This window comes from Pelmatolapia mariae, linkage group LG18 (assembly GCF_036321145.2).
Source record: "Pelmatolapia mariae isolate MD_Pm_ZW linkage group LG18, Pm_UMD_F_2, whole genome shotgun sequence".
In the NCBI taxonomy this organism is placed as follows: Eukaryota; Metazoa; Chordata; class Actinopteri; order Cichliformes; family Cichlidae; genus Pelmatolapia; species Pelmatolapia mariae.
This window is the reverse complement of record NC_086243.1, coordinates 24,763,825-24,789,142: the sequence shown is the minus strand read 5'-3', so window position 1 is coordinate 24,789,142 and position 25,318 is coordinate 24,763,825. Positions and strand designations below refer to the sequence as shown.

The 25,318-nt window shown below is 43.0% G+C and overlaps 2 protein-coding genes across 22 annotated transcripts in view; both read right to left on the bottom strand.

Moving 5' to 3' along the window:
- Positions 1 to 2,302: 2,302 nt before the first annotated feature.
- Positions 2,303 to 5,054, bottom strand: LOC134616634 (zinc finger and BTB domain-containing protein 14-like). The gene is made up of 2 exons (XM_063461556.2): positions 4,961 to 5,054; positions 2,303 to 4,316 (listed from the first exon to the last, which is right to left on the bottom strand). Exon 2 carries the CDS (start codon positions 4,291 to 4,293, stop codon positions 3,121 to 3,123), a length of 1,173 nt encoding a protein of 390 aa, XP_063317626.1. The 5' UTR covers positions 4,294 to 4,316; positions 4,961 to 5,054; the 3' UTR covers positions 2,303 to 3,120.
- Positions 5,055 to 6,930: 1,876 nt separating this feature from the next.
- LOC134616924 (band 4.1-like protein 3) overlaps positions 6,931 to 25,318 on the bottom strand; it is a 52,240-nt gene continuing 33,852 nt past the window's right edge. For 7 of the 21 annotated variants that reach the window (XM_063462011.1, XM_063462000.1, XM_063462005.1 and 4 more), the window contains 16 exons: positions 24,819 to 24,916; positions 24,188 to 24,363; positions 23,709 to 23,914; positions 22,693 to 23,277; positions 21,289 to 21,342; positions 20,177 to 20,212; positions 18,800 to 18,988; positions 18,018 to 18,080; positions 16,564 to 17,268; positions 15,713 to 15,745; positions 15,466 to 15,537; positions 13,864 to 13,947; positions 12,357 to 12,455; positions 11,853 to 11,933; positions 11,392 to 11,507; positions 6,931 to 8,056 (listed from right to left, as the gene is read on the bottom strand). In XM_063462011.1, coding sequence (XP_063318081.1) covers positions 11,397 to 11,507; positions 11,853 to 11,933; positions 12,357 to 12,455; positions 13,864 to 13,947; positions 15,466 to 15,537; positions 15,713 to 15,745; positions 16,564 to 17,268; positions 18,018 to 18,080; positions 18,800 to 18,988; positions 20,177 to 20,212; positions 21,289 to 21,342; positions 22,693 to 23,277; positions 23,709 to 23,914; positions 24,188 to 24,363; positions 24,819 to 24,916 — 2,592 coding nt within the window. In that variant the 3' untranslated portion in view covers positions 6,931 to 8,056; positions 11,392 to 11,396. The remainder of the gene's footprint in view (positions 8,057 to 11,391; positions 11,508 to 11,852; positions 11,934 to 12,356; positions 12,456 to 13,863; positions 13,948 to 15,465; positions 15,538 to 15,712; positions 15,746 to 16,563; positions 17,269 to 18,017; positions 18,081 to 18,799; positions 18,989 to 20,176; positions 20,213 to 21,288; positions 21,343 to 22,692; positions 23,278 to 23,708; positions 23,915 to 24,187; positions 24,364 to 24,818; positions 24,917 to 25,318) is intronic. The other 14 variants (XM_063462013.1, XM_063462014.1, XM_063462015.1 and 11 more) reach the window with 12 other exon arrangements.

Genomic DNA, 25,318 nt, shown 5'->3' with positions numbered 1-25,318 from the left:
ATTGTACACATATACACATACATGCCAACACACACTGTTGTACACATGCACTCGCGCCCACACACACACACATAAACCAAAGCCAAAGAGAGAGTATGCACACAGAGAAAGCCGCATAAACTTCTGCAGACATGAATCTGAACGCACAGCCCCCCACACTACTAATGTATGCCACATTCAAATACATATATTCATTCATGTGACTCGAAGCATTATGGAATTCATACTGCTGAAACAAGAATTCCCTAAATAGTGTTGATGTGTGCTTCTGCACGCACGCACACACATGCAGGCAAGCTCATGCATACGGAAGAACATATAAGCACTGACACACAAACACGCATAATCCCAATACAGGCACGAATGGGTGCGCACGCACGCATGAATACACATTTACTCGTTGCCTGTCACTCACACAAGAATGTGTGTTTGCACACAGAGAGCTCATTATAGATGCATGTAGCACACACAAACACTCAATGCAAGCGGGCACACACACACACACACGGATGCACTCTATCCACCAGCCCCTCCTCGCTCAGTTATCACACATGCATGCACACGTGTACGTGCGTGCACGCACATATAAATGCGCTACTTTAAAAAGCACACAAAAAGCCCTCATCACACCAATCCCTAGGCGTGCACACACACACCAATTCACATACACATTACATTTCAACCTCCTTCACAGATACTGACGTGCAGGCAGTCACGACACAAAGACGCACACACCCAGCCTCATTCAGCCTAACAATGTGATACAAACCCATATCCTGCATCATTCACTGGCTTTAATGCACACTCCCACAACCCCACATCCACACACACACACGGTACAGTCCAGCAGGGCCAGGAAATGCAGAAAACAGATCTCGGGCATCTACTGACATCAGTGAGGCAAGGCTCGCCTTTTCCATTAGACACTGACGTCAGTTTTCCCACAAAAACGGCTTCACCCCAAACTACAGGCGATCAAACCTGTTGACAGTTTAAAATAGATCAATGTGAGATACAGGCATCAAACAGGATCAGCGATGATGATGTTCTCCCCTTCCTTAAACTGTGTGGTCAAACTGTCATAAATGAGAACCAAGAGCTTCTCCATCTGCCCGTCACTGCAAACAGAAAGGAGACTGTAAGGCCCCGATGCTGCAACTGGCCTTGCTCCAACCACTGGAGTCAGATGTATGTAAATATATGGAAAACACTGAGGTGTGAGAACGCATACATTTTCAACACACAGCAACCATATGTGCCTTCCCCCCCCCCCTCTTCTCCTCCCTACCAGTGAGCTCAGCATCCATTAGAAACCGAGTAACTTTTATACTGATACCTATATCTTTAGCTCCGGACAGTCAAAGAGAGAGCAGGTCACGCTGGGCAGCAACAGGTCAATCACTATGAACAGGGCACCATCTAGTGTTGCATGCAGAGTATGAGAGAGCTGCACTTATGTTTGTATTTTTTTTCCCCTTCAAGATTAAAGGACAGCCATGTTGGGTGCGTTCGCTGGCTTCATGCCGTGTGCAAATAGGCTTTTCGCTCACGTGATGCTCGGGTCAGTGCGAGGTTCGTCGCATGTGTTAAAGTATAGAGATGCAAGAAAGCTGAAACAAGCTGGACAAACACACAAAGGGCTCAGCGGACTTGAGCGCTGGTTAAAGCGGGTGGGAGCAGGGAAACAGATGTGATTGTTTGCATAGGCCAGGCTTATAAACCAAACCCCGAGGTGCTGCTACATGTGCGGGAGAAAGGAAGTTTAAGCTTCAACTACCTGCAACATGTTTCCCCACTCTCAGTGAGTCTGTTGTCTATTTTAGAGAAACATTTTTGAACAACTAAATTATTGAAAAACACTTAAAAAGTACCAACCCAAAAAATAAATAAAAACAAAAAGCTTCACCCAAGATCATTTTGACTTCACAGGAGGGCAGGCACAAGCGGATTAACGATGGCTGCGGTCCAACTTTGAGGAGCTCCCGCCTCTTTGCTGGTTTGCCATCAAGGCTTACTGGGAAACTTAATGGATCGGAGCCACTTGTGCTTTCTCTGCTGTGACGAGTGGACACGCCTGCTGCTGTTTCAGGCAGCTCTTTACTTCCATGTAGCCATTTAGCAGACCAAACTCCATCATTGCGTGTTGCTCAACTTTAAAGAAAAAGAAGATGAGATCTGTGTCCCGGGGCTTATCTGGGTGTGGCACCGTTACCTTCATGGTTTGATATGACAGGAAAAGTTATTCTGCATGACACATATCCCACAGAGCGTGCTCAGCTCAAAAAACCCTTTGACAAAGCAATAAAACACAGCAAATGGTGTTTATTGTCAAAGTGTTGGAGTAGGACAATGTTATATGTGCATAATTCATTATTGTGTACTCTAATTGTGCAACAAACTAAGCTACAGTATATACAGACATCTATCATTAACTGTTGATAGCTGGATGACAGTTATACTGTATAACAGTAAATCTAGTTGGCCGGTTGCTTGGGCAGGACAACCTCTATAAAGGCGATCCATCAAGAGTCCCAAGACTTTGGTATCATCTGCGCTGAATGCAAAATGGTGACTCTTACTCTTACAGTGTAATATCAATCAATACAACTAAACACAGCCATTAAAAACATCCACATGAATATACTCAATGCAACAAATGTTATGCAGAAATATCTCCCCGCCCTCCCCCTTTCTCTATTACACTCTCTCGCTTCATCTCCATAAAATCCAGTAAAGGTTAAACAAACATTTAAATGTTACATATCCCATTAAAGTAAAAGAGAATAATGTTATGAGAACCCTCAGTCTACATAGCAACAATGCTTTGTGAAAAATATATGTATAGTAGAGTGTGAACTAAACATTTACATGATTTTACAGGTGGAAAGGAAACATCGCTTTGACATAACTCTTTAGAATAATAATACAGCCCCACAGTCTTATTAACATGCTATGATCTCTTGTTACTCACTCCGATTGCTGTCCATGTGATGTCAGGCCACGCAGCCTGTCACAGGTTTGTGGTTGTGTCAGTCTGTATACATATTTATTTGTATGTAAGTGTGTCTGCATGTCAGTATGTGTGTCTGTGTGTGAGTGTATGCACGTGTGCTTGCAGGCTCAACAGTCCCCAGAATTATGCGAGTGTAGCCCGGTCTCCATTTTCCAGTCTCTCTGGTCGGTGGCGTCTCCCTGGCCTTGCTGGGAGGCGGCGGGAGACAGCGACATCTGTCTGCGGGGGTTGGCGCTGTGCATGGTGTTCCAGTGGCGCTTCAGATCCGACGCTTTGATGAAGGCTTTGTCGCAGGAGCCGCAGTTGAAGGGCCGCTCGCCCCGGTGCTGCCGTTCATGGTCTTTCAGGTGGGACTTGTGCTTGAATGCCTTTTCGCACATTTGGCACGCGAAGGGCCTCTCGTTGCTGTGGACCCTTTCGTGCCTCTTCAGGTCGGGCCCCCTGATGAAGGCCTTGCCGCACACCACGCAGCGGTGGGGCTTGAAACCGGAGTGGATCTTCAGATGCTCCTTGAGGTGGGCGGCAGTGGTGAAGGCTTTGGGGCAGTGCTCACAGCCGTAGGGGCGGTTGGCGGTGAGCAGCCGCTCCTTTTTGGCGTTGTGGTCCATGGGCTTTGCTCCCGTGCTCTGGCAGGAGCCGTGGTCGCGGTGGCCATACAGCAGGTACTCCAGCTTCATGTCGCTGGAGGTCGATGAGCCCCAGGTGTGGCTGTGCGGCTCTTTGCCCATGTTGGTGTTATAGTTGTGCGGCTGAGACACGTGTGAACCACCAGGCCCCATGCTATCCATCCCCTGATCATAGAAGCTGTTCTTCCTCACCTCCTCCATAGCCAGCTCCTTCAGGATGGCATCCTGAGCTCTCATCCCATGGTCACCCGGAGCCTGGTTTTCCCGCGTTTTCATGTTGGTCAGCTCCCGCTTCTGGGTGCACAAGTTATCCAGGAAGTTGATGCCCAGGATCTGACCAGACGACATCATCATATTGATGTCCTTCTTCCTCACAGCCAGCCTGGCTGTGTACATGTAATTGAGCACCTCCTCGAAGATATCTGAACGGATGAAGTCCAACTCCACGATGGAGTTGTCCTCGTCGCTCTGTTTCTTAAAGAGCTTTTTGAAATAGTTGCTGCAGGCGGCCAAGACACAGCGGTGAGCCCTGAACTCTATGTTTTCCACCACCACCACCACATCACAGTGCTCACCTTCCAACCTCTGCTGGTTGAGCATCTTCAGAAAGGTGGCTTTGTGGTCATAGTCGATATATCTTAGTAAATCAGACATGTTGCAGGACAAACTGGAGCAACCTGCAGAGGGGGGCAGGGAAAAAAACAAACAAAAATCAGCAAACTTGTCAAATATTTTGATTCCCACCAGAGAACGAGGGCATGCATGCACCCTGCACAGCTGAGGGGTGGAGCTCTATTTGCATGCCACTTTGGAAAATATATACAGGTAGCATATGCAGCGCGCCTAACAAACAAAGTATCGGAGAAACTTGCAACCAAAGGTGAACCTGTTCATAAATAAGCGCCAGACAGACAAGAGAGCAAACAAGTGGCCAAACAACCGATGCAGAAACCCCGAAGAAAAAATACGGCAGGGCCCAGAGCCGCAGTAGCGCTAATAATAAGAAGCAAAAACAGAAAAGTAACGGCAGCAGAAACAAACACGCGCACTATTCTCCACTTAAAAAGCGTGTTTTATCGCCGAGTTCGCGTGACAGTCGCGTCGCGTGCAGGAAGGATAACCTTAGCAAGAATATTTCACATTTCACTGCGCCCAGCCATTTTGGTCAGCAAGCCTCCATTGGCATGTTTCTGGTGCCTTTAACTGAGTTCACAAACAGCGGAGGAGACGGCGGCGAACAGACCGACAAACCTCCAAAAACCCGCCGCGCGCTGTTCCGCGCCGCCCGAGCAGACAAAGAGGAAATAAAAAATGTTAATACCCGAAGCCTGAACGCGATTCCCTGTGTTGTCACGCAAGGCAGTCGACGACGATCCAGAGCTGTCGTTTTTCCTCTTCCTCCTCTTGTTGTGACTGTGTGGCTCCACAGGAAATGCTGCATTGTTCTGCTGCCACCTACAGCACCGGAGCGAAGCGCGCCACCGAGATCGTCTATGCACGCGGCAGTGACTCACTCTGCCGGAAATCAGACGACGTCCTGACTATATCGGTGATTTTTAAATATGCAAGCAAACACCCGTCAGATAGCCCGTCTGTTCACGTCTTGAAGTCAAAATTAAGAACATTTGATTACAAAAAATATTTATTTATCCATATTAACTGAACAAAATTCCCAAGAAATGCAGATACACAGGGACACTCAATGAGATACGTGACACCCTCTTAAGGGACAATTCCCACTAGGATTTAAATACCCGGGACTCTCCACCATTTGGTTTTAGAATTGAAGAAGTCTGTTGGATGAAAGGTGAAATGTCTTCAAGAAACATAAAGAAGTCCACTTGCTTTCAGTCCAAGTCTTAGACTACCATAACCTGGATGTCCGAAAACCTACCTACAGACACAAAGCATCATCTGGGCTCGAAGCTTTTCTTTTTGATAAGCTTTTAGCAGGGGAAGACCTACAGGGGGGCACGGGGGAGCAACAGCCCCCAGCTGCCCACCACAACCTTTATGTTCATCATCCCAGTACAGTAATTTAAGTTCTTTTTCTGTATTTATTTTGGGGAACTTTTTTGGGGGTCTCATTTATACAAAAAAAAAAATCTGTTTTCTTAAAAGAGATAATAATACAATAAATAGATTTAAAGTGTTTTTGTGGATATTTTGTTGACTCTGTTACATATAGGGATTTTCACATACTTGCTGAAGAGGTATGTGCCCCTCCTTTGCCCCCCATACGTAAAATTTTCTGTTTTTCGGTGGCTGAAATTAAGATGCTGAAATTTAAGAGTAGCGTTCACAAGATTAGAAATGAATACATGAGGCAGAGTGGTTTAGAGAGGACAGGCTGAGATGGTTTGGACAGGAGGGATGGTAGATATACTGGACAAAGGAAGGTGAAGCAGCCAGAGGTGATTACTCCAATACTGTTCAGTAGGAGTGTTAGTTCATGGGCTACAGCCCAGTGGTCTCAAGTGGGCTAGAATGCTAATACACTTACATAATACGCCATTGCGCCACATGCTTTCTACTGTCACTACATTTGTGACAATTCTTTTAAAAAAAACAAAAACCCAAAAATCATTTCTAGTGTAGATTCTTATGAGTTTCAACAGTTTCCTTCCACCTGGAAATACTTTCACTTTTATACATTTCTAATCCTGTGTGTAATTAATATTCTTTGTAACCACTGTGGTGACATTCATGCGACTCTGAGGTGCAATTTAGTAACAAATGCACATTTACTCACACAGTAAGAGACGGAGTGAGCGCTCTTACGCTCTATAAATCTTGGGAAATAACCGCACGTACGCAGACGGGCGGGGCTTCGAAGGCTTCCGCGTATTCACAGTAATTACCTCTGACTGCACAACGCCTGTCTTAATTAGCCCGCGGGCTCTCCTTTTAACAGGTCAATTAAGGCTTTGGAGCATTTGGTTTCATAAATAATAGATGGGCTGCAGCTTACAGCCTCAACTGCCTCTCATCATCATGTTTAAACATTAGTTTAACTTTAATTATGTCATTTTTATACAATTTCACTCTGCTGAAGTGTGATTTTACACTTAAAGATCGATCCTTTTTCGCCGTGTGCTCAGCCGTATTGATTTTTAGCATATTTTGACAAATTGAAAGTTTAAGATTTAACAATTTAATATCAAATTAACACATAATTTAAAATGAGCACAACTATTCAATCATATTTCCACTATTTGAGCTATTTGTTAAGAGATGACAAAAACTGATACTTAAACACGGATAAATGAGTGCTGACACAGGTTTCAGTACTGTGGTGGTTTTTATTATTTTAGAAGAGACCAGCAAATTAAAAAAACAAAACAAAACAAATGCACTTGCCACTTTTGTTGCACCTTTTTGAGGAAAACACAGCTGTACATCAATAATACTCATTTTTTTGGATACATTAGAATGGATAAGGGGGGGCAACACAGCTGATGTGTTCAGGGTGGGCGAAAGTGGAGGGGGATTATAGATCTCTCTTGGCTTTGAATGTAAATCAGGGGAGAGCTCGCCAGTCTGAACCCTTTGCCTCACAGTCACACAAACCTGGGACTTGTGCTGCAGCTGATCATCTACCCTGGAGAAAAAACACAAACCCTCCACAGGCAAATAAAATCCATTTCATGCCCAGAAACCTTTGATTCCTTGACTTTTTTGCTAGGACATAGTCTCTAAAAACCTTGAAGCGGGGGAATCAATCAATGAGAGATGATGAAACACTGAAATGATAATATAAAGGAAAATGCTATTCAAGTAGACATGACAAAAAAAAAAATCAACTGTGAAAGATAATTTGCCATTTTCCTAGGAAAGCTTTGATATGGTACAGTACATAGCTGTAGTGACTTCTGTAGTGACATACCTGCTGGATAACCATGGAGCTGTTTGAGGGAATGAGGCGATGCTTGCTTGTAAATAACGTTGGCACTTCTACTGCGAGGTTAAATAGTGTACGCTCTCTAACATATACAGCCTACAGCGATTTTAAGTTTCCGGAGTGATGGCTTTATTTCATAAATAAAACGTTGCTACAATAATTATTCTCAATAATCATAAAAATGCGTCAAAGTCATATAAGGCAGTGAAAGCAAAAGGTTTTGCTTGCTGCACACAGGGATTTGGCGTGCAGATGGATTGAGGAACCACTTGGAGAATCACATGGTTTTCTGTATAATCTTGTTTGATAATGCAACGTTGCTTCCTTCTCATGCAAAATGCATTTAGTTGTTTTGCAGATGATGGTTGTGACTAGCGGCAGAGCTGCAGCACTTGGAGAGTAGGAGGCCTTTCTAGTCTTCTGAGAGTCCCGATGTTATATGTGGAGTTCTGGATGTTGGATTCTGGGAGGGTGTAGAGGTTTTTAAAAAAAAAAAAAAAAAGCCCTCAGTTATTCCTGTAAGAGGAGAGGAAATAGACGTCAGTGAATCCTGTAAGCTGAACATTTACTGCCACTGTTCATTCTGCCAGAGAGTGAAAATAAGCCTCACTTCAGCTTAACGCAGTTAAGTTAAACAGACGCTCAGAGAGAAGTTAGAAAAATGCAAATATACAAGACAGATACACACAGGCTAGTCGGGCAACAGGAAATCCACAAAAGTACCATTCTAACAACTGATTCAACAACTCCTACACGCGTTTAGACCAGGGGTCTCAAACATGTGGCTCTTTTACCCAACCAGCAGCTGCTTGTAGCTTTTAGAAAAAAACCCCAACAACTTCACTTTAGACCTAATTTCCCTGAACTTCAATTACAGTGGCTAGCACGGATGTATACACACACAAATAATTTATCATTAGTCCCCCCCCCAACTAAGAATTATTATTTTATTTACTATTAATGTATTTAAAACTGCCTCCACTTAAACCCAGTTCCACTTTGTTGGTACTTTAAATAAGTAAACAATAACTAAACAACTTCAGTTATTATGGCTCTAAAATGTCATAAATGCAACAAATGCTAATGCGATAAGAATGCAAAGTTCAAATACCAAATAATCATAAACCTCTGCATAGCAGTCACAAGTGGTAAATATTTAAACTATTTACACCTATTGGTAATGTTTAATGTTATTTATACTTTATTAGGTTAGAAGACTTTAGAAAAGTTGAGGTATTTTTTAGTGACAGCTGGTAAATAAGTTAAAAACAACAACCGAATCACTAATAGCTTAAAAAGTAGGCCTTATAACATCGCCTTACTAAGTTATTTAAAAAAGTTAGGTGCTATCTTTACTTATATCTTCACTCATTGATTTGTTGGTTAAGGGGAGGGAATATTTAGGAATCATTAAAATCACATAGTAACACTAACAAACTAGTTTATTTTTCCTTAAGAAAAACATGTTTGTTTTTTTACCTGTGGCACTTCACAGTTTGACAGCTACCGATTTGTTTTTTTAACCACCATTAAAAAAAAAGAAATCATCGTCCTGATGAAGACGCCCGTCTGAGGCATCTCATAACAGTATTTGATCCGGGAAGTAAACATGCTTCCAACTGACATTTGTTTCCAGGTTGTGTTGACCGTCACAGGTGATTGATGTCACATTTCACTTTTTCAATCTGTCATGAGGCTGGGCTGTATATTTTTTTTGCCAAGGGTCTGTCTGCATGCACATGGGAATTTTGCAAAGCATGGCTTTATTCTATGCAATTTGGCCTTTCATCCACACGTAAACATCATTTTAGGTCACAGAAAATGGAGCTTTTTTTCTCCTCAGAAACTCTGTTCTGTGTTTACGTTTGGACAAGGAAACCAGGATTTTGGCTTGCAATGTCAAACTTGTTCACCTTCATCTTCTTTCCCAATGTCAGACTGTGTCACACTTTATCGCCCTTACTGGTCCCCCTAGGGCTACGATTGGTCAACATTTGTATACAGCTAGGCCTTGAGTCACCACCTGTTGATATCAAATCCTTCACACCCACATTAAACTGCATATAAACAGGAAACAATCTCACGCAATTTAAAACAAAAAAAGTTAAATTTTGACTTCATTGTGGACGTGTTTCTAACATAAAAAAAAAGAAAAAAAGAAAGAAAATGGTGATTTCCAATTTTTCTGGTTGCACCACCACTCTGTGTGTATCTAGCACCCAAGGGAAACAACAACTACCCAAAACACTACAAACATTTATTATCATGTTAATAGAGCTGTTCAAGCACACACAGACACACTCAGATAAGACAGCACACACGCAAACACAGGACTGAGGGCAAGGCTGCAGAAACAAAGTCAAGCATTCCCATCTGGTGAGTCACACAAGCACACACATGCACGCTCGCTCATCCCAAACGGAGCGCCTTGGGACCGTTTCAGTCAGAGGATAAAGGAACAAGTTTCACTGCCAAAAGGTGAACTAGAGTAAAACTTGACAGCGAGCACTTTCCAGAGGCTATAAATGCTTCAGAGAAGGCAACTAGAATGACATGCTGTGCTGCAGTGAAATGCAAGGTTCTTTTATAACAGCTCCACACATGAGAAAATCCTCACAATACCCACAGTGGACAAGTTGAAACACAAATGGCTGCATTTGCAGAGTTTGTGGAAACGCCATAAGGACTGCTGACCTATTTTTCCCTTCGTGCAAAAAAAGGGAAGTGCAACTGAAAGCAGAAGTGTGTCACAGTGTGCCCTAGAATCATCTCAGGGATGAACCCCAAGCTCCGGTGTTCATTTCCATGAAAAGCAGGCTGCTGTCTGCTGCAAAATTATTGCTGTTTTCGCCTTTGTGTCACAAACTTTTCTTAGAGTTTTTAAAACAACAATTAGTGAACAACTTTCAAATCAGATTAAATCTGATATTTTATGTCACATGCATATTCAGTAGTTTCAAAAAAAGCCCTAAAAATGAATTTCTCCAAATGTAATTTTTTTCTTGTGACCTGTACAACTGGGCACACAACGTTTTCTTCAGCTAACGTATATAATTTCAAATTTAAGAGCAGAGTTGAAAATAGACCAAAGCACATCTGTGTGCACTCAAGATCAGATTTCAGTCCATACGGGCGCGTCTGCAGTCGCAGGCTCGGAGCGGAAGCCGGTTCAGCCGGAATTTAATCGCTCATCCCTGCCTGTGCTCTTTGTGAGCTAACACAATGCGGGCAGAACAATATATGGAAAATGTTTTCACTCAATATTTCACAACATGCAGGCATAATTTCAAACGTTTTTCCACATGTGTGTCTAATAAACATTTAGGAAAGAATACACTTCTTATTTAGAAAACTGTAATATTAGCACAGCAATTTAAACTTACAAAATATCTTAAATAAAGGGAGTAAAGACTTCTTTTAACACACAGTACATGCTGTAGCTCTCAAATAAAAGTTAATTGTGTTTCTCTCCAGCAGAGGGAAGTGTTGTAGCCATATTGCACTAGATTGCATGAGACTGCCGGCAACATTACTGTAAATGTTTTTAAGCCTTCTCATTACGAATTGAGACTGTAATATCCGGCCTGTGTGCACACATGCATCTGCAGTCCTTTTCCCTGCAGAGGGGAATGAAATGACAGCAGCATGATGCATTAGTTGTAAGTACCACAGAAACAGAGCTATCTGCACCAGTGAGAAGAAGTGCTGATGGAAAAGCAGCATGCCTAAGAGAGGAAACCAGCTTGAAAGAAAAAAACAAGAAAAAAAAAAAAAAAGCCCAGTTCAACCAAATTAAAACCAGACTAAACAGGACAGCGCCGGGATCGGGACTTGGGGCCTTGCTGTCTTACCTGGTTCAGTCCTCCCCCTCCTCTGGCGTGATCTCTGTCTCTTTATGTACCACTACTTTGGTCACTGACATGTCAGGGTGCTGTTCTTTAGCCTCCTTTATGGCCTGAGCCAGAGCCTACATACGGGAGTGCAGTGCCAAAAGGGATCACCAGGGGGAGACAGAGAACGGAGAAAGGCAGGGAGGGAGCGGGGATGTTGGATTGTAAGTCAGTATGCCAACAGGGAAGTCATTTTTAGTCACATTTCTTATACGTCCAGAACTTGTTAAGCCAAATGATGAGTTAATTTGTTTAAAATGTCACGTTAGCCCATTCCTGTCCTAAATATCCTGACGGTTACTAAGTCACCGCTCAGCACTTGACCTTTTTAATTTACCACACAATCAAATAATCAGCTTTGCAGAAAGAGAAAAATAATGAGTATGGGTAAGCAGAGAAACAGTATGAAAGGACTAAAAGACCTCGTCATGGTCGATGTCTGCGTCTCCGGTGATAACGATCCTTTTCTCGATTCTTGTCTCCGATATGCCTCCTTTCACCGTCTGACCAACAGAAAACACATAAAATCACTGCAATATTCCCATCAGTCAGCTCGTCATAAGAAAATCTTAATCTAGGTATCTGAACTTGTTTGGCATTTTTTGTAGCTTAAGCAGCTGATGATAATGATAATAATAATAATAATAATAATAATAATAATAATAATAATACTAAAAGCACTGATAAAAACAAAACTGAAATAACTCATGAAAATAAAAACCAGGGGATGGATATATGCAGAAAAACCTCCATCAGGTTTCTGTTTTCATCCCCTTGGGCAGGCACACACTTGCGATCACTTGATGAGAACACTTTCATTCCCGGCTTATTCAGCAATTCAGGTTTCAAACTTGCCAGAAAGCAGAGAGACGCTCAGATGTACAACAAGCGTGAAGAGTCTAAAGCAACAACAGATGCGCCCTGACCTTTGTGATGTGTGTGGTTGTCGTGGTGCTGGTGGTCTCTGAGGTTATCGTCTGAGCACTCAGCAACACTCCGGGGTCTGCGTCACCATTAGTCTCAACCTGTTGATACACAAAACACTCTATATGAGCACTGTACATAAAACCATCCAAACACAGCAGCAGTACTACGTTCTTTAAATTCCAATAAATACTGATTAGTGGAAACCTCAAAGCTCAAACTCATTCACGTTTAGTTCTTTTTAAATTCCGTTTCAGCCTCAACTAACTCCTGAGAAAATTATCTGGATTGTGCTACATGCTGCTACATGTTGACTTTTCCCACCATATAGTAGATAACTGTGTGTGTGTCTGTTGCTGTGCAGGTAGTGTGTTTCAGCCAAGTCTGCAGCTGAAGACAAACAGTGAGACAAACTGCAGGTCAGACGATAACTCTTGGTGGTTTTAAGTGAGCCACACATTATGCACAATTATTTAATCAAGTGCTTCTCATTTTTCCCAGTAATGTACTAACACTGACATGTTTATTCAGCCCAGTGAGTCTGTTTGTCTTGTGTGAGAATCTTTGTCTCTCTTGGTGGCAGGAAAGCAACTAGTGACACACTTCACATTTAACAGTAACCCAGTAATCAGTAATATTGGTACTAAATAAAAAATTAAATGTTGCCCCATCTAGCAACGTTACAGAATCCTTTCAAATATTCCTGGATCCAGATTGACTGCATCAGTTATTCACTCCAAGTTGTGCTAAGCTCCACCTCTGGTGAAATTTTAATGCAAATCCCTTCAAAACTTTTCCAGTAATTTTGCTAAAAACAAACAAACAAACTGAACCAATCACATAACATCCTTGGCAGAGGTAGACATACTTACCCCCCTGCAGTTTTTAAAAGCATGCCTAAGGGATGCGAGTACCCCATTTAACAAACGCTGACTTAATCCATCGCTAATCCATGAAAATTTATAGTTGAGCTTTAAAGCTGCAGTAACTCCAACCGCTGCAGTTCCCATCAGCTCTACAAAGCTTCAAAAATGTGTTTTTACCTCATTTCTTACTGCTCAGACTTTCCAGTAACTTCAGTGTTTTGACTCGCTCTCTCATTGGTCGTCTGCTGTCACAGCAGGCAGTTGCTTTACCTTTTTTCTTTTTGCGTTTCTGATAACCGTTCTCCATTAAATGCTGGCTGCTCACCAAGCAGATGATAGTCAGAAACTAGCAGCTGAACACAATCCAGCTTTAAGCTTCAAAATAAACATTTCTCACAAGAGGTAGTGAAGAGCAAAATGGCGCTAAAAGTCGAGCTAATATTTGACCTCCCAGGCAAATTCAAACACTGCACTCAGTGAACGAGTGCTGCTCTGCATCTTCAGCATGTTTAAGCAACATGATTGTCAGTTCACCTCAAATCCTGCTGTTGCTACTGCTAAATTTCTTATACCAACTCATACACTATTCCTCAATCACTGCCATCCAATAACTACGACAGTCACACATTGTGGTCACATGTACCTCTGCAGCTTCATAGGTGATCGTTTTTGTCTCAGTGTGGATCACGGGCATGTCTTTGGTAGCCACTGCGGTAATGTCGGGACTCTGTTTGACAAATACACAAAACAGGGACAAATAAATGCCTGCAGGGGAAGACCAGCATTATGAAAAGCACCCTACCTGAGCCGGATGTTATGCCTGAAACCAAATGCTACAGGTGCTCACTGTTAACTGTGTGCTTCTGTTCTTAAAATAAGTAAATCACATTGACTAAAATAAGCACTGCATGCTAATAAGCTAAGCCGAGGATGGTCACCGAGTGCCTCAAATCACTAAAAGAGCATGCAGTCATGTGTTAGTCCCTAATCCAGTGCAGGGGAGGACACTGAAGAACGGGAATCACAAGTTTTCTATCAAGTGTGTGCACCACATCAATTAAAAGGTCAGCTGATCTGCACAGCAACAAACTGCGAAGTTGCTTGAGAAATAAATCCATGCGTTTGGCAGAGCTAGATCGATTACTAGTGGCGGGCCGTGATGCGGGGGGGGGGGGGGGGGGGGGGGGGGGTCGGTGATGGTGAGTCTGTAGTAATGAGGCTGAGGCCTCTGAAGCTTATGCAATGCTACCTCCAACCGAGGCACAGCAGAAGGCGAATTGGAAGCTGGTGTGTGTGACCTAAGGAGTTCAGATCGAGTCCCTTTGTGTGGGCTTGTCTGGCCTCGCGCATCAGTTTCTTTTTCCAGTGCTTTGCCCTCTACAATTTCTTCTGATGCCATCATGTCTCCTCTCATTTCTGACTCATTTTCTTCCATTTTTTGCAAATTCACTTCTTTATTGTCATACTTGTGATGTACTCCCTTCTTTACATCCAATGGTTTATCCTCTGCTTCCTCCGTTTCATCTTCTGGGCTTTCCATCTTAACATGGTAGTATTTCTCTTTTTCAAACGGCAAACGGTTTGACATCTCTGAAAGTTTCTTTGAGTCATCCTCTGTACACTCAGGGGCCACTGGAAAACATTCCACCACCTCTTCATCCACCTCCATACCATCTTCTGTCTTTACGGGGAATTCTTCTTTGAAAAATTGTACCTCATCAGACAACTGGACCCTCCTGTTCTTCACTTCTGTGTGCTTCTTCTCCCCTGCATGTTTAAAAGCTGCAAACTTCTTTTCTAAAGACTCCATAAATCTCGTATTTTTTTCTTCATCGGGTTCCTCCTCTGTTAAAGGCAGCTCTCCTTGCTTTCCATAACCACTAATGTAAACAGGAAGAGTAAATCTGAACCCATCACTGCCATTTTTTAACATCGGTGCCTCCACCTCTACATCTGTTGATAAGCTTAGCTCCCCAGCATTTTCATCTACCCCCAAATGTTTTGCCACTGGCTGCCTTTCTGCCTTCACCTGCAAAGATGCCCTTGGCTCGTTTTTTAGGAATGTGGCACAGTCAGGAAAAACTGACTCTTCAACTCCTACCCTACAGCCACACATTTCTGATTGTGGCATTACTGCATAATCTAGTACCCTCTTAGCAGCCTCTGCTAACACTACTGCGGCTGTGAGCTCTGCTGTAGGGTGCGATTGCTCGGCCTGTACAGCCTCTGTGGTTTGGATATTTACCGTTGGCCCTGCAGACTTGGCTGGGAGTGCCTCCGTCTCTATCACCGGTTTCTCCTCCTGACCAGCTGGTGCCTGTGAACGATAATTATATCATTAGATAATGTCAAAATTCAAACACACAGGGCAATTTCAAACCTGTAAAGGGAAGCAACTGTTAGTTATGAACATGTGTACAACCAGTACAACAATTACATACAACCTGTGTTCCAATACTTATTTACTGTAAGGGCCAGAGAGCAGTGGTCACCTTTTGAGAGGAGGAAACACACTCCAACGTAGACTAATGGGACAGGAAGATGGATGGACACAAGAACAGAGAGAGAGGTGAAGAGGGAACAGTCAAAAGTCACAGTCTGGATTCAAAGAGCCAAAGGAGAGAGCATGGAAAAGGAAAAAAAGGACTGAAAAGCAAATAATGTAATGATTGTATGGAATACCATTATGTAACTTATTAAATGTGCTGACTTATGACAAATCCTAAATCCTTTAAACAAAAATCCGGTTTTAGAATCACTAAATCCACTAGGAGCAAATTTCCACTAATCTGCTTTTCAAAACTGCTCCATAAGAACAGTGAAATCTCTTCTCGGGTAGATCCATACAATTCCCCCCCCGACCTGTTTATGAGGCAGAGGGGATTTTGGAGGATGAAAGCTGCAGCAGTGGCACCGAGCCAGGGCTATGAAGTCACTGCTTTCAGGGAACTGATAACGGAACCGAAAGAAAGAAATGGTGTCGCTTAGCAGAGCTGTAGAAACAGACAGAGACCCAATTTCTTCCTTTATCAGCTGTGGGAGTTAGCTGCTACTATAAGGCAAGCTGTTAGCTGTCAACAAAACTCAAAAACAAACCCAAAGCAGCTGCACTGAAAAAGAAGCAGCGGGCCCGACTGCAACAGAAACCGACGGTTTGGCAAGAATGTGTGTAAACGCTAGGTGTTAAGGGACTGTTAGCCATGCACGGGGCTTGAGTTATTAGACCGGTTTGGTCGCTGCTGGAGTGAAGGCAGTAAATGGGGCTAGGCAGCGGGTGGTGGTGGTGGAGATATGAGGGGAGGCAGCCAAAACTGAATAGTTACTTTTAGTTTTCATACAGTACCACAACTAAAGATGTAGTTGAAGATTCAGAAACTGTAATCTGAGTCAGGCTGGACTTTGACTGCTCAGACTGGACTTCTTTGAAAGTGAAGATTTCTGCTCTCTCCTGTAGTCCATCAGAAGTCTTCATATCTTTTACTTCCTTTGTTGACACACTGATGAACTCTGGAGTCTCTGTCTTCACCTCCTCAGAAATCCATGATGCCATAGCCTTCTTAGGCGAGTCAATACCTTTAATCTGAGTCATGCTGTCTGTTTTGATCTCCACCTTCGGACTCAGCATCTTGGCGGCTGCAGTTTGAGCTTCTGTAACAACTGAAGTGTCTGCTCTGGGGATTTCTTCCTCTTTAGAGGCCATCAGCATTACATGCTCATCAGCTTTAAACTCTCCAGGGACAGCACTTTTCTCTTTGCCCTCAGTGTCTGATTTATCCTCGGCGTCCTTCAGGATAATTAGCGTCCCTTTCTTGTCGCTGATGGCTTGGGACACTTCTTGTCTCATAGCTCCGGGGCTGACCTTCACCACCAACCTCTCTGACACCTCGTCCTGGGACTCAGGGGTTTTCTCCTCCACTTCCCTCAGGGTCCCGTCCATAAAGACGTCGTCGTCCATAGTGGTTGACAGACTAATCCCATGAGGCCCAGAGGAGGTGGGCCCATCAGCTGTCATACTATCCACCACATATTTCACCAGATAACCTGCTGCCTGGGGAGACACTTGGCTTATTGGACGTGGATCGTTCAAGTTAGTAGACAGAGGACATGACAAAGCCAATACACAGCAGAAGCAAAGAACGCACAAGGAGAAATCAAACACACACACACAGGCAATCTCCTTTTGTGGTGGGAAAACTTTCTTACTTTAATTTTTTTTTCCTTTTGCTAAACAAACTTAAATCCCAATTTTACATATTTCAGTACATTTAAAGACTGGGCAGTCCCAAACACTGGCCATAAGTTTAATTTGAGATTTCTTCTGTTGTTTTTCTGTGATTTGCTAACCAACCTTTGTGGATGTGGTCAAATCAATTTAAACTCCTACAACAGTTTAATGGTTTGTTCAACTACAATCAAATCTGGAAAAAACATGCATTTGCATCACAACGGCGTCCTACTCTCAACGACCACAGGCAATTTGCAGCTCTTAGTAATCACACTTCAATTTCTCCAAGAGCTGCAAGTTCTAGTGTCCCTGCGCAGAGACAGAGGTACTGTCACTATAAGCACTAATGAGTCTTTAGCAGTTTCTAAACTTGAAAGACAAAAAGGAAGTTTTAAAAGCTTTCAAACAGTGGCCAAAGATGGATTTTTAAAGCTTAAAGGGTGTTGAAAAAAAAGCAGAAAATGACAGAAACACTGTTCTTTCAAAGAACCACATGCTCCACATAGATAAAAGTAAAAAAAACCCAACAAGTCTCACACATGTTCAATATTAACTCAGTGGAAGCAGCTTACCTCAGTGATTTTAGGTTCCACCTCCTCTTTTGTCTCATCTGCTGCTGGCTCATCTTCTTTAGTCTGCAGAGGGAACAAAACATAAATAGACATTTAAAGAAAGTCACATATATTCAAGAAAAATACAAGAACGGACACAACCAGTGGAACCGCATGTTCCATTGTGGCAACTCTGGATCCTAAAGCTCCTTCACCTTCTCGCATTTTAGTCAAACACACTGTTGTCAGTGACTCGTCTTCACAGACTTTAATTAGTGCCGCTCATTTGTCCTGCGCAAGTCTATCAGATAATTTTACACATCACAAGGAGAAACTCTGATAAAAATGCACATAATGTCACTGAGCACAACAATCACACCACTGATTAATGACTTCATCATCCATTACCGAGACAAATTAATATGATAATCAGTTACCGAAGACATGAGCTGATAAGAGGGAAAGAGAAGCACACTGACTGAAATTAACTTTATTCAGCTCTGAATAATTTTACGGATCATTCTCCTCTGTCAAGGTGCCCATCGTCTCCTTTCATATGCACTAAAACCATTTGGGATGCAAAATGTGCAATCACACTTGCACAGTTTGAGAAAAAAAAAAAAAAAAATCTAGCCCTAGGCTCATTATGAATATTAAATTTACTGCTTTATGAGTCAATGTGCACTAAATCCTGAACTGACTACTTTTTTTTAAAAGCAAAAAAAACAAAGGAAATCTCCTTGGTGATGTCATGCTCTACACACACATGCCATCATTCAGTCTGCTGTGGTGCTGCAGCTTACATCCAGCTCCAGCGGCTCTATCATTGGTGCCTCATCCGATCTGGGTGAGCGCATAGGGGACGAGGAGAGTCTCTTCTCCCACTCTGTCAGACCGGGCGTGGTGATGCTTCCGCCGGTCTCCAGGAAGGAACGCTTCAATTCGCTGATGTTGGTCTGGTGCTTGACGACCTCCGCCGGAGGCTCTGTGTCCTAAAGTGGCCGATCAACCGTGATACAATGATGAGGGCAGGAGCAGCGCGGAGGGAACGACGGCCATGCTTCATGTACGCAATGGTAGCTTGCATTTCCAAAGAATTACCAAAAATACGCGGACAGCATAAAATGCAGCTCGGAAAAGATCTGCAACGTAAACTTCCGCAGACCTATATCAGATGCATTATTTGCTTCCTCGGGTCTTCATACTTATTGTTCACAGGCCTGTTTAGGACTTTGTGCAGGCTACCTGTGCAGCAGCTAGCACAAACAGCAAAACAAAAGCAAAAAAAAAAAAAAAAAAAAGGTACACCCACATGGCAGCTGTTAAGAAAGTAGCAGCTTGTACTGAAATGCTAAAGAAGCATTTAAGACTAGCTTAATTTTCTGGGGGGGAAATGGTTTCATGCAGAGATTTACAGATTTAGTTTCATAGGTTTAGTTAAGAACACTCCCAAATCTCATTCAAGGTTAATAATGACCTATTTCAACTTAGTCTGTTTTGTCATAAGAATACATTTGGATGCTCACAGCAAGTCTAACTCATAAATTAAATCCCCAAAATCTCAAATACTAGCAGCCACTCATCAGTTAGACATATCTGTTACCACTTCGATTACCAGTTAGGTTTCCTCTTACCAAAGTAACCTGCATGCACATTTCAGTCATGCATTTTTTTTTCTTACCAACCTCTAGCATCAGATTACTATGTCTGATAAAAACGTTTTCCCCTTTTACTCGTCTTATGAAACTATACTGCAAAGACAAGAAAGGGGGAGAGGAACTGTAAATAAGGGAATTAGATGCTTTATTAAAATCAAAATAGTTTTAGGAGAAACTGGGAGCCTCGGATTGTACAGTATGACTGACAAATGAGGGTAAGCTTCAACGCACTGAAAAGTCCCAGGTTATGAAGAACCTTAAACTGAAATCTGAGTCCTGGGTGTAGCAACAGCAGGAAATTAAACATAACCATGACTCCACAAAAAAGCAGCAGAAGTCTGCGCAGTGGATTTAAGCAAGAGTCTGATGTAAGGTATGATAGAGAGCAGCAGCAGCAGCAGCAACAGGCAAGCGAAGGCAGATGGATGGAACAAAATGACTGATGGCTGATTTGTGAGCGGCTCAGTGCATCTGATGTCGGTGTGATGCACTGAGCAGGGCTGCGAAGCAAGCCCGGTGTACCTGCGTCCGCATCTCAGAGTCCTCATCTGCTTCAGACTGGCAGCAAGTAAGGAGGAAAGCATAGAGACAGTGAGACAAGACAGTAATGCGCTATTAAAGAAGAGACGCAGATGGAAAAACCAGGTGAAGGGAAAGAGAAAGCGAGTACCAAGGACAAGCAAGCAGAGGTAAGAGAGGGAAGGATAAAGATAATGAACAGAAACTGACAGTTAGCTAATCCCCGGCTCTGAACAACTACAGTCCACAACAAAATATGTAACAAGGACCTGCAGCCATGTCCACCTTTGGATCTGTCCACAGGTTTAAGAGGACTGACAGCAAGTTTTATCAGGCAGCTGATTTATTTGAACTTTCCAAACCAAAAAGTGGAAGAAACTGAATAAACAGTGACTTTCTCTGCTCTATACTACACAGCTATTGAGCTTATTCTTAAATTAATAAACAAGTATTACCAACATCCACAAACCAAGTGGACGTTGACTTGTGTGCTGAGAGTTTTTCTTTAAAAAGCTCTCTTTTCTGACTTCAAGTGTAACCACCAGTATTTAGCCATTAGCTTCTAGCAACAGCTATTTCTGATGCTGCCAGACTTCAGCAACGATTAGATAGAAACATCCAAATTAGTTTGGGATGGTTATGTCTCCCCTTTATGGCCAAAATGAGCGTATTACAGGAGCTTAAGCTAATAGAATCTGGCAATATTTTTCACTTCAGATGATGAAATCAGACAGACATGAGAAGCCTGTCTGAAATCCTCTTCGTTTAAAAACCGCTTTTGTTTTTAGGTATTACAAATTAAAGTCTATCATCAACAGACACTGCAACAGGTGCAGGGCTTAGCCAATAGTCAGTATTAATGGAGTCTGTAGAAAAGACTGATAAAGAGATAAAAGTGCAGATATTGTGACATGCATTTTAATACATAAAAAAGGGAAGGAACTAAAATGGCATAACAAGATCCAGAGCATGCATGACATACACGACTTTTGCATTTTCGCAAAAACGTTTCAGTGGTTACCAGACCTATAATTCACCGGCACTTCCTTGCTTTTCCTTTTTATTCTGTATTTCCTGCATGCCTTAATTATGATGGTTTTCCTTTGTGTACAAACCTCTGTAGCGGTCATCTCTCCATCAAAGGCAAAATCAGTTTGTTCGCTGTCAGTCTGCATTCACAGACACACCCAAACGGGTCCAAGTCGAAAGCAAGAAAAACAAGAACAACCAAACTTGTGAATGTTTGACTATTTGCATTTATGCTCTACAGAAATTCTTCATAGCCACAATAATGGGGAAGATGGAAATGCATTGGCTGTTTGCACTGTCAGCTACAGATTATTAGACAATACTGCAGATACGTTCTGCAAAAGAACAACCACAAAACAAACAGTTAAAAAGCAAATGAAAAATAAGCAGAAGCAAAACAGACTCAGAGGAAGATGAAACCTTCGGTCAGTCACTTTGACATTTCAGGGTAACATTTGATATATATTTTTAAATCAATAATACAAATTTGTGATTACGAGAGGCTACATCCTGGTTTATGTCAATCACTCCACGTGGATATGACATTTGCTGTGTAGTCACTGTACAAACACAAAACACTTGACAGTAAAAATTTGCTGCCGAACAGTAACCTGACTTTCAGGCCCTCCCCCTCCTCTCATGTCATGCATGCTGGGGTGATTAGGATGCATTTATCTGTCACCGTCTCTCTGCATCACAGCGTGTATTACACTGCACTCATAATTGGTGACTGCAAAGAGTGCTGCTTGAGGGAAAGGTAGCACATCTTTGCACTCCACATGGCAAGCCTCTTCACCGAAACACTCGGGGCCCTTTTCAGCTGATGTTCAGTTTGAATGATTCATTTTAATTAGTGCTGCTCTTCTGGACGCAATGCAGAGAGACTGAGTGCAGATATATATGGATGTGTTCCCATGCAGCTGGTATGGATCACGGTTTAATCTATAAAAGCCCTAAATGTATATGATAACACTGAGATGGGTTAGCCACAAAAGCCGTGTTTTTCTTTGTGGGGTTTGGTGAAGGATTAGTGACTAAATGAAGACAGGTGACTTCTTCTGATACTCATAATCTGTAAAAACAATGTGCTCATTCAGATAGTGAAATAGTCACATGATGAACTATTTTTTTCTTCAGTGAGAGTTCATGATAACGTGTCACTGAAGCGGCTCAGAAGCTCTTAATGTCCCTGACTATTTGTGTCTAACCCTCTCATTAAACATACATCAAATATGAAATGGTGAGACTTGCAAGTTCATCTCCGTGTACTCGTGATGCTGATGAGGATGTAGTCTACAGGATGAATGTGACTGGGCAGAGATGAGGTTCTGAAAGTAGGAGACTGACAGACACTGGGACAGACACAGTCTCCAGGTCGGCTCTGAACTGGTGAAACGGCAGAGGACACGGTAAGGGGTTAACCGATATCATGGACTGTCATTCTAAGCCAGGGGCGGGTACTGGAACATACAGGCGTACGCAAAACACACCTCCTCTTCCTCTGAACTGTCATGGTCATGGTAACTCTGGGCTAGGGAGGCGGTCAGGGAGGCTGCCTTGGGCTCCAGGTAGCAGAGGCACAGCGCCAGCGGGAAGGAGAGGGTGAGGGCATAGGGCACGGAGAAGGAAGTGGAAAGCAGGAAGAAGAAGATGAAAAGGAAGCAGGGGATGAGTGAAGGTGACTTAATGGGGAGGAAGTTCTGCGCACACTCAGGAAGGAAGCGCATCTCTGACAGGTCAGGGAATGTGATGTAGCCATCCTCATCTAGGATGGACGACAGGTCGGGCAGGTGCAGGGAGAAGGAGAAGAGCGTGCCGCCCCTGCTCTTGCCCTGCTCCAGCCTCTGCTTGCGGGCTGACAAAAGCAGCGCCTGCTCCTCCAGCAGGGCGGCTTTATGGTCGGCGCGGGCTTGCCGGCGGCGGCACCCAGTACTGCTCTTGACTGGACTGACTGATGAAGCCCGCTTGCGGGCGTTCTCCCTGTGCCTGCGCCGTACTTTAGTTGATGAAATGGGGGATGAAGGGAGCGAGAGCTCAGAACGGAGGGGGTCGGATGTGAATGCATGAGGGGGGCACTGACGAAGGGAAATGACAATGACGAGATGGCCGTGTGTGTGTAGGGGAAAGGAAGGGGGCGAATAAGCATGAGCACACACGAGTATAGTGTGAGGGTCAAAGGAAGAACAAGAAAAGAAAAGCTAATTAGTAAAGCGCACAGAAAATGAGAAAAAGCATTTAGGCCTTGTCTACTGCAGAGGGTTAAGCTGATAGCAAGTGGGAAATTCTCATCAGCCAAGAAGAAGTCTATTAAGAAAGAAAGCAAAATTAAAATCTCAGAAAGGGCTTAAAACAGAATAACTGCAGCTTCTAAGAAACAATCTTAGTCTTTCACGTGTAGCACCTCTCTGAATCAAACAGAAAACATCCAATGTTTCTGCAAGTTTCCTTGAAGTCTAAATGAAATGCAACCGCGCGTGTGCACTGATCCTGGTGGACAGCAACTTACCTTTGTGTCTTGTCTGAGCGGTGATGTGGCCGCAGGTTCTGGTGTCTCTGCTGTGTCCTTCTTAGCGTCCCCCTCCTCAGCCTTCTCTTCCTCTGCCTTTTTCTCAGTTGTTACAGTGGTGATAATGTCTCCCTTGGCAATGATTTTGGCTTCCCCATCAGCAGCACTGTCCTTCATCAGGGTCTCATGGTTCTCCATAATTGGAGCTGAAACACCAGAGGACAAAGATGGATGTGATGGCCAACTGCATGTCAATCACTGTGAAAAAGCTTTGATTTGCTCCTGGACATTGCTGCTATTATATCCTTTATGCATTTGTCACAGTGTTGCTAAACATGCACCAAAAATTTAACAGCTACGTTAACATTCAGGTGCAAATATTTTTCTTCCACTTCCCCGAGGCATAGCAACTTCCTCTTGCACAGAAACACTTCCAATAATCTCTCTGCTCAAAATAACCTGAAAAACCAACACCTCACCTCCATCTAAGCTGCGGGACATGTTGTAGCGTTTGCTGGAGGTGCGTTCAAAGAACGGAGCAGGTCTGATGATCTGAGAACTGGCCCTGCGTGTCTGAGCCTGTGTTCTGCCACTGTAGCGAAATTTGGAGCCGAGAGTCAGGAACTTCTTTGGGGGTGCCTCGGGGGATACGAGCCTGTCAGAAGTTACCAACACTCACATTATTCAAACCAAAAATAAAAACACAGATTTAAGCATAGTGCTCTGAAACGCTAACTGCTACTTTAGTGAACATTCCCCAGAGAGCCCTGGGGCTGAGCACGCTACTCAAAACCTCCCTGGAGACCAATATTTTTTTTTTTTTTTTTTGCTTAAATGAACAAACTTTGCATGTTTTCCAAATGGCAACAACTATTAAGAGTCTGGACGATGCTTCTCTCACGACATGAATTCGTGTATAATGATTAGCAGTAAATCTGTGCTGACAAAGCTGTAGGATCGCATGTCTGATTCACAAATTCGTTTGGGAAACAATGTATTATGCATTGTATTGAGTGGAGAATAAGCTTGAGCTGCCGAGGTGCACATATTATTTATAATTAAAACTTCTCAATGCTGTGTTCTCATCACAGGTCTGTTGTTTTTTCTTACCTGAAGAAGGTATGGTGTTCCACGCAGACTTTCCAGAGCCTTTTGGCAGCACGATGATTTGGAAGCTTGAAACCAATCGTGCTTTCAAACTGCTCGAACTGCAAGTAAGACAAAATGCTGTGGTTGGAGTCACCATGGAGATCCCTTTGACAATCACAATTCATTACTTTTCCCCCTAATCATATTAATGTGTTTTTATAAGGTATTTGTCTTTAATTAAAAGGATAACTGCTTTGCATTTTAGCTTGATAATTTAAGTGAACACAATTCATTATTAACATTTGAAAACAAAGAAGAAAATTCGCCCAACTTTCTTTTTCCCCCAAAGGGTTGCTGAACTTAGCCAGTAATTGCTAGATGCCCAGAGGCAGCAGCAGTTATTGACTCTTCTCTACTTCATGAGATTTCTGCAAGAACTGATGTCAACTATTCTAGGAATGTTTGGCTTCATTGTTCTTTTATACATAAAACAGTAACTGAACTGTTGATTTACTGTCAAA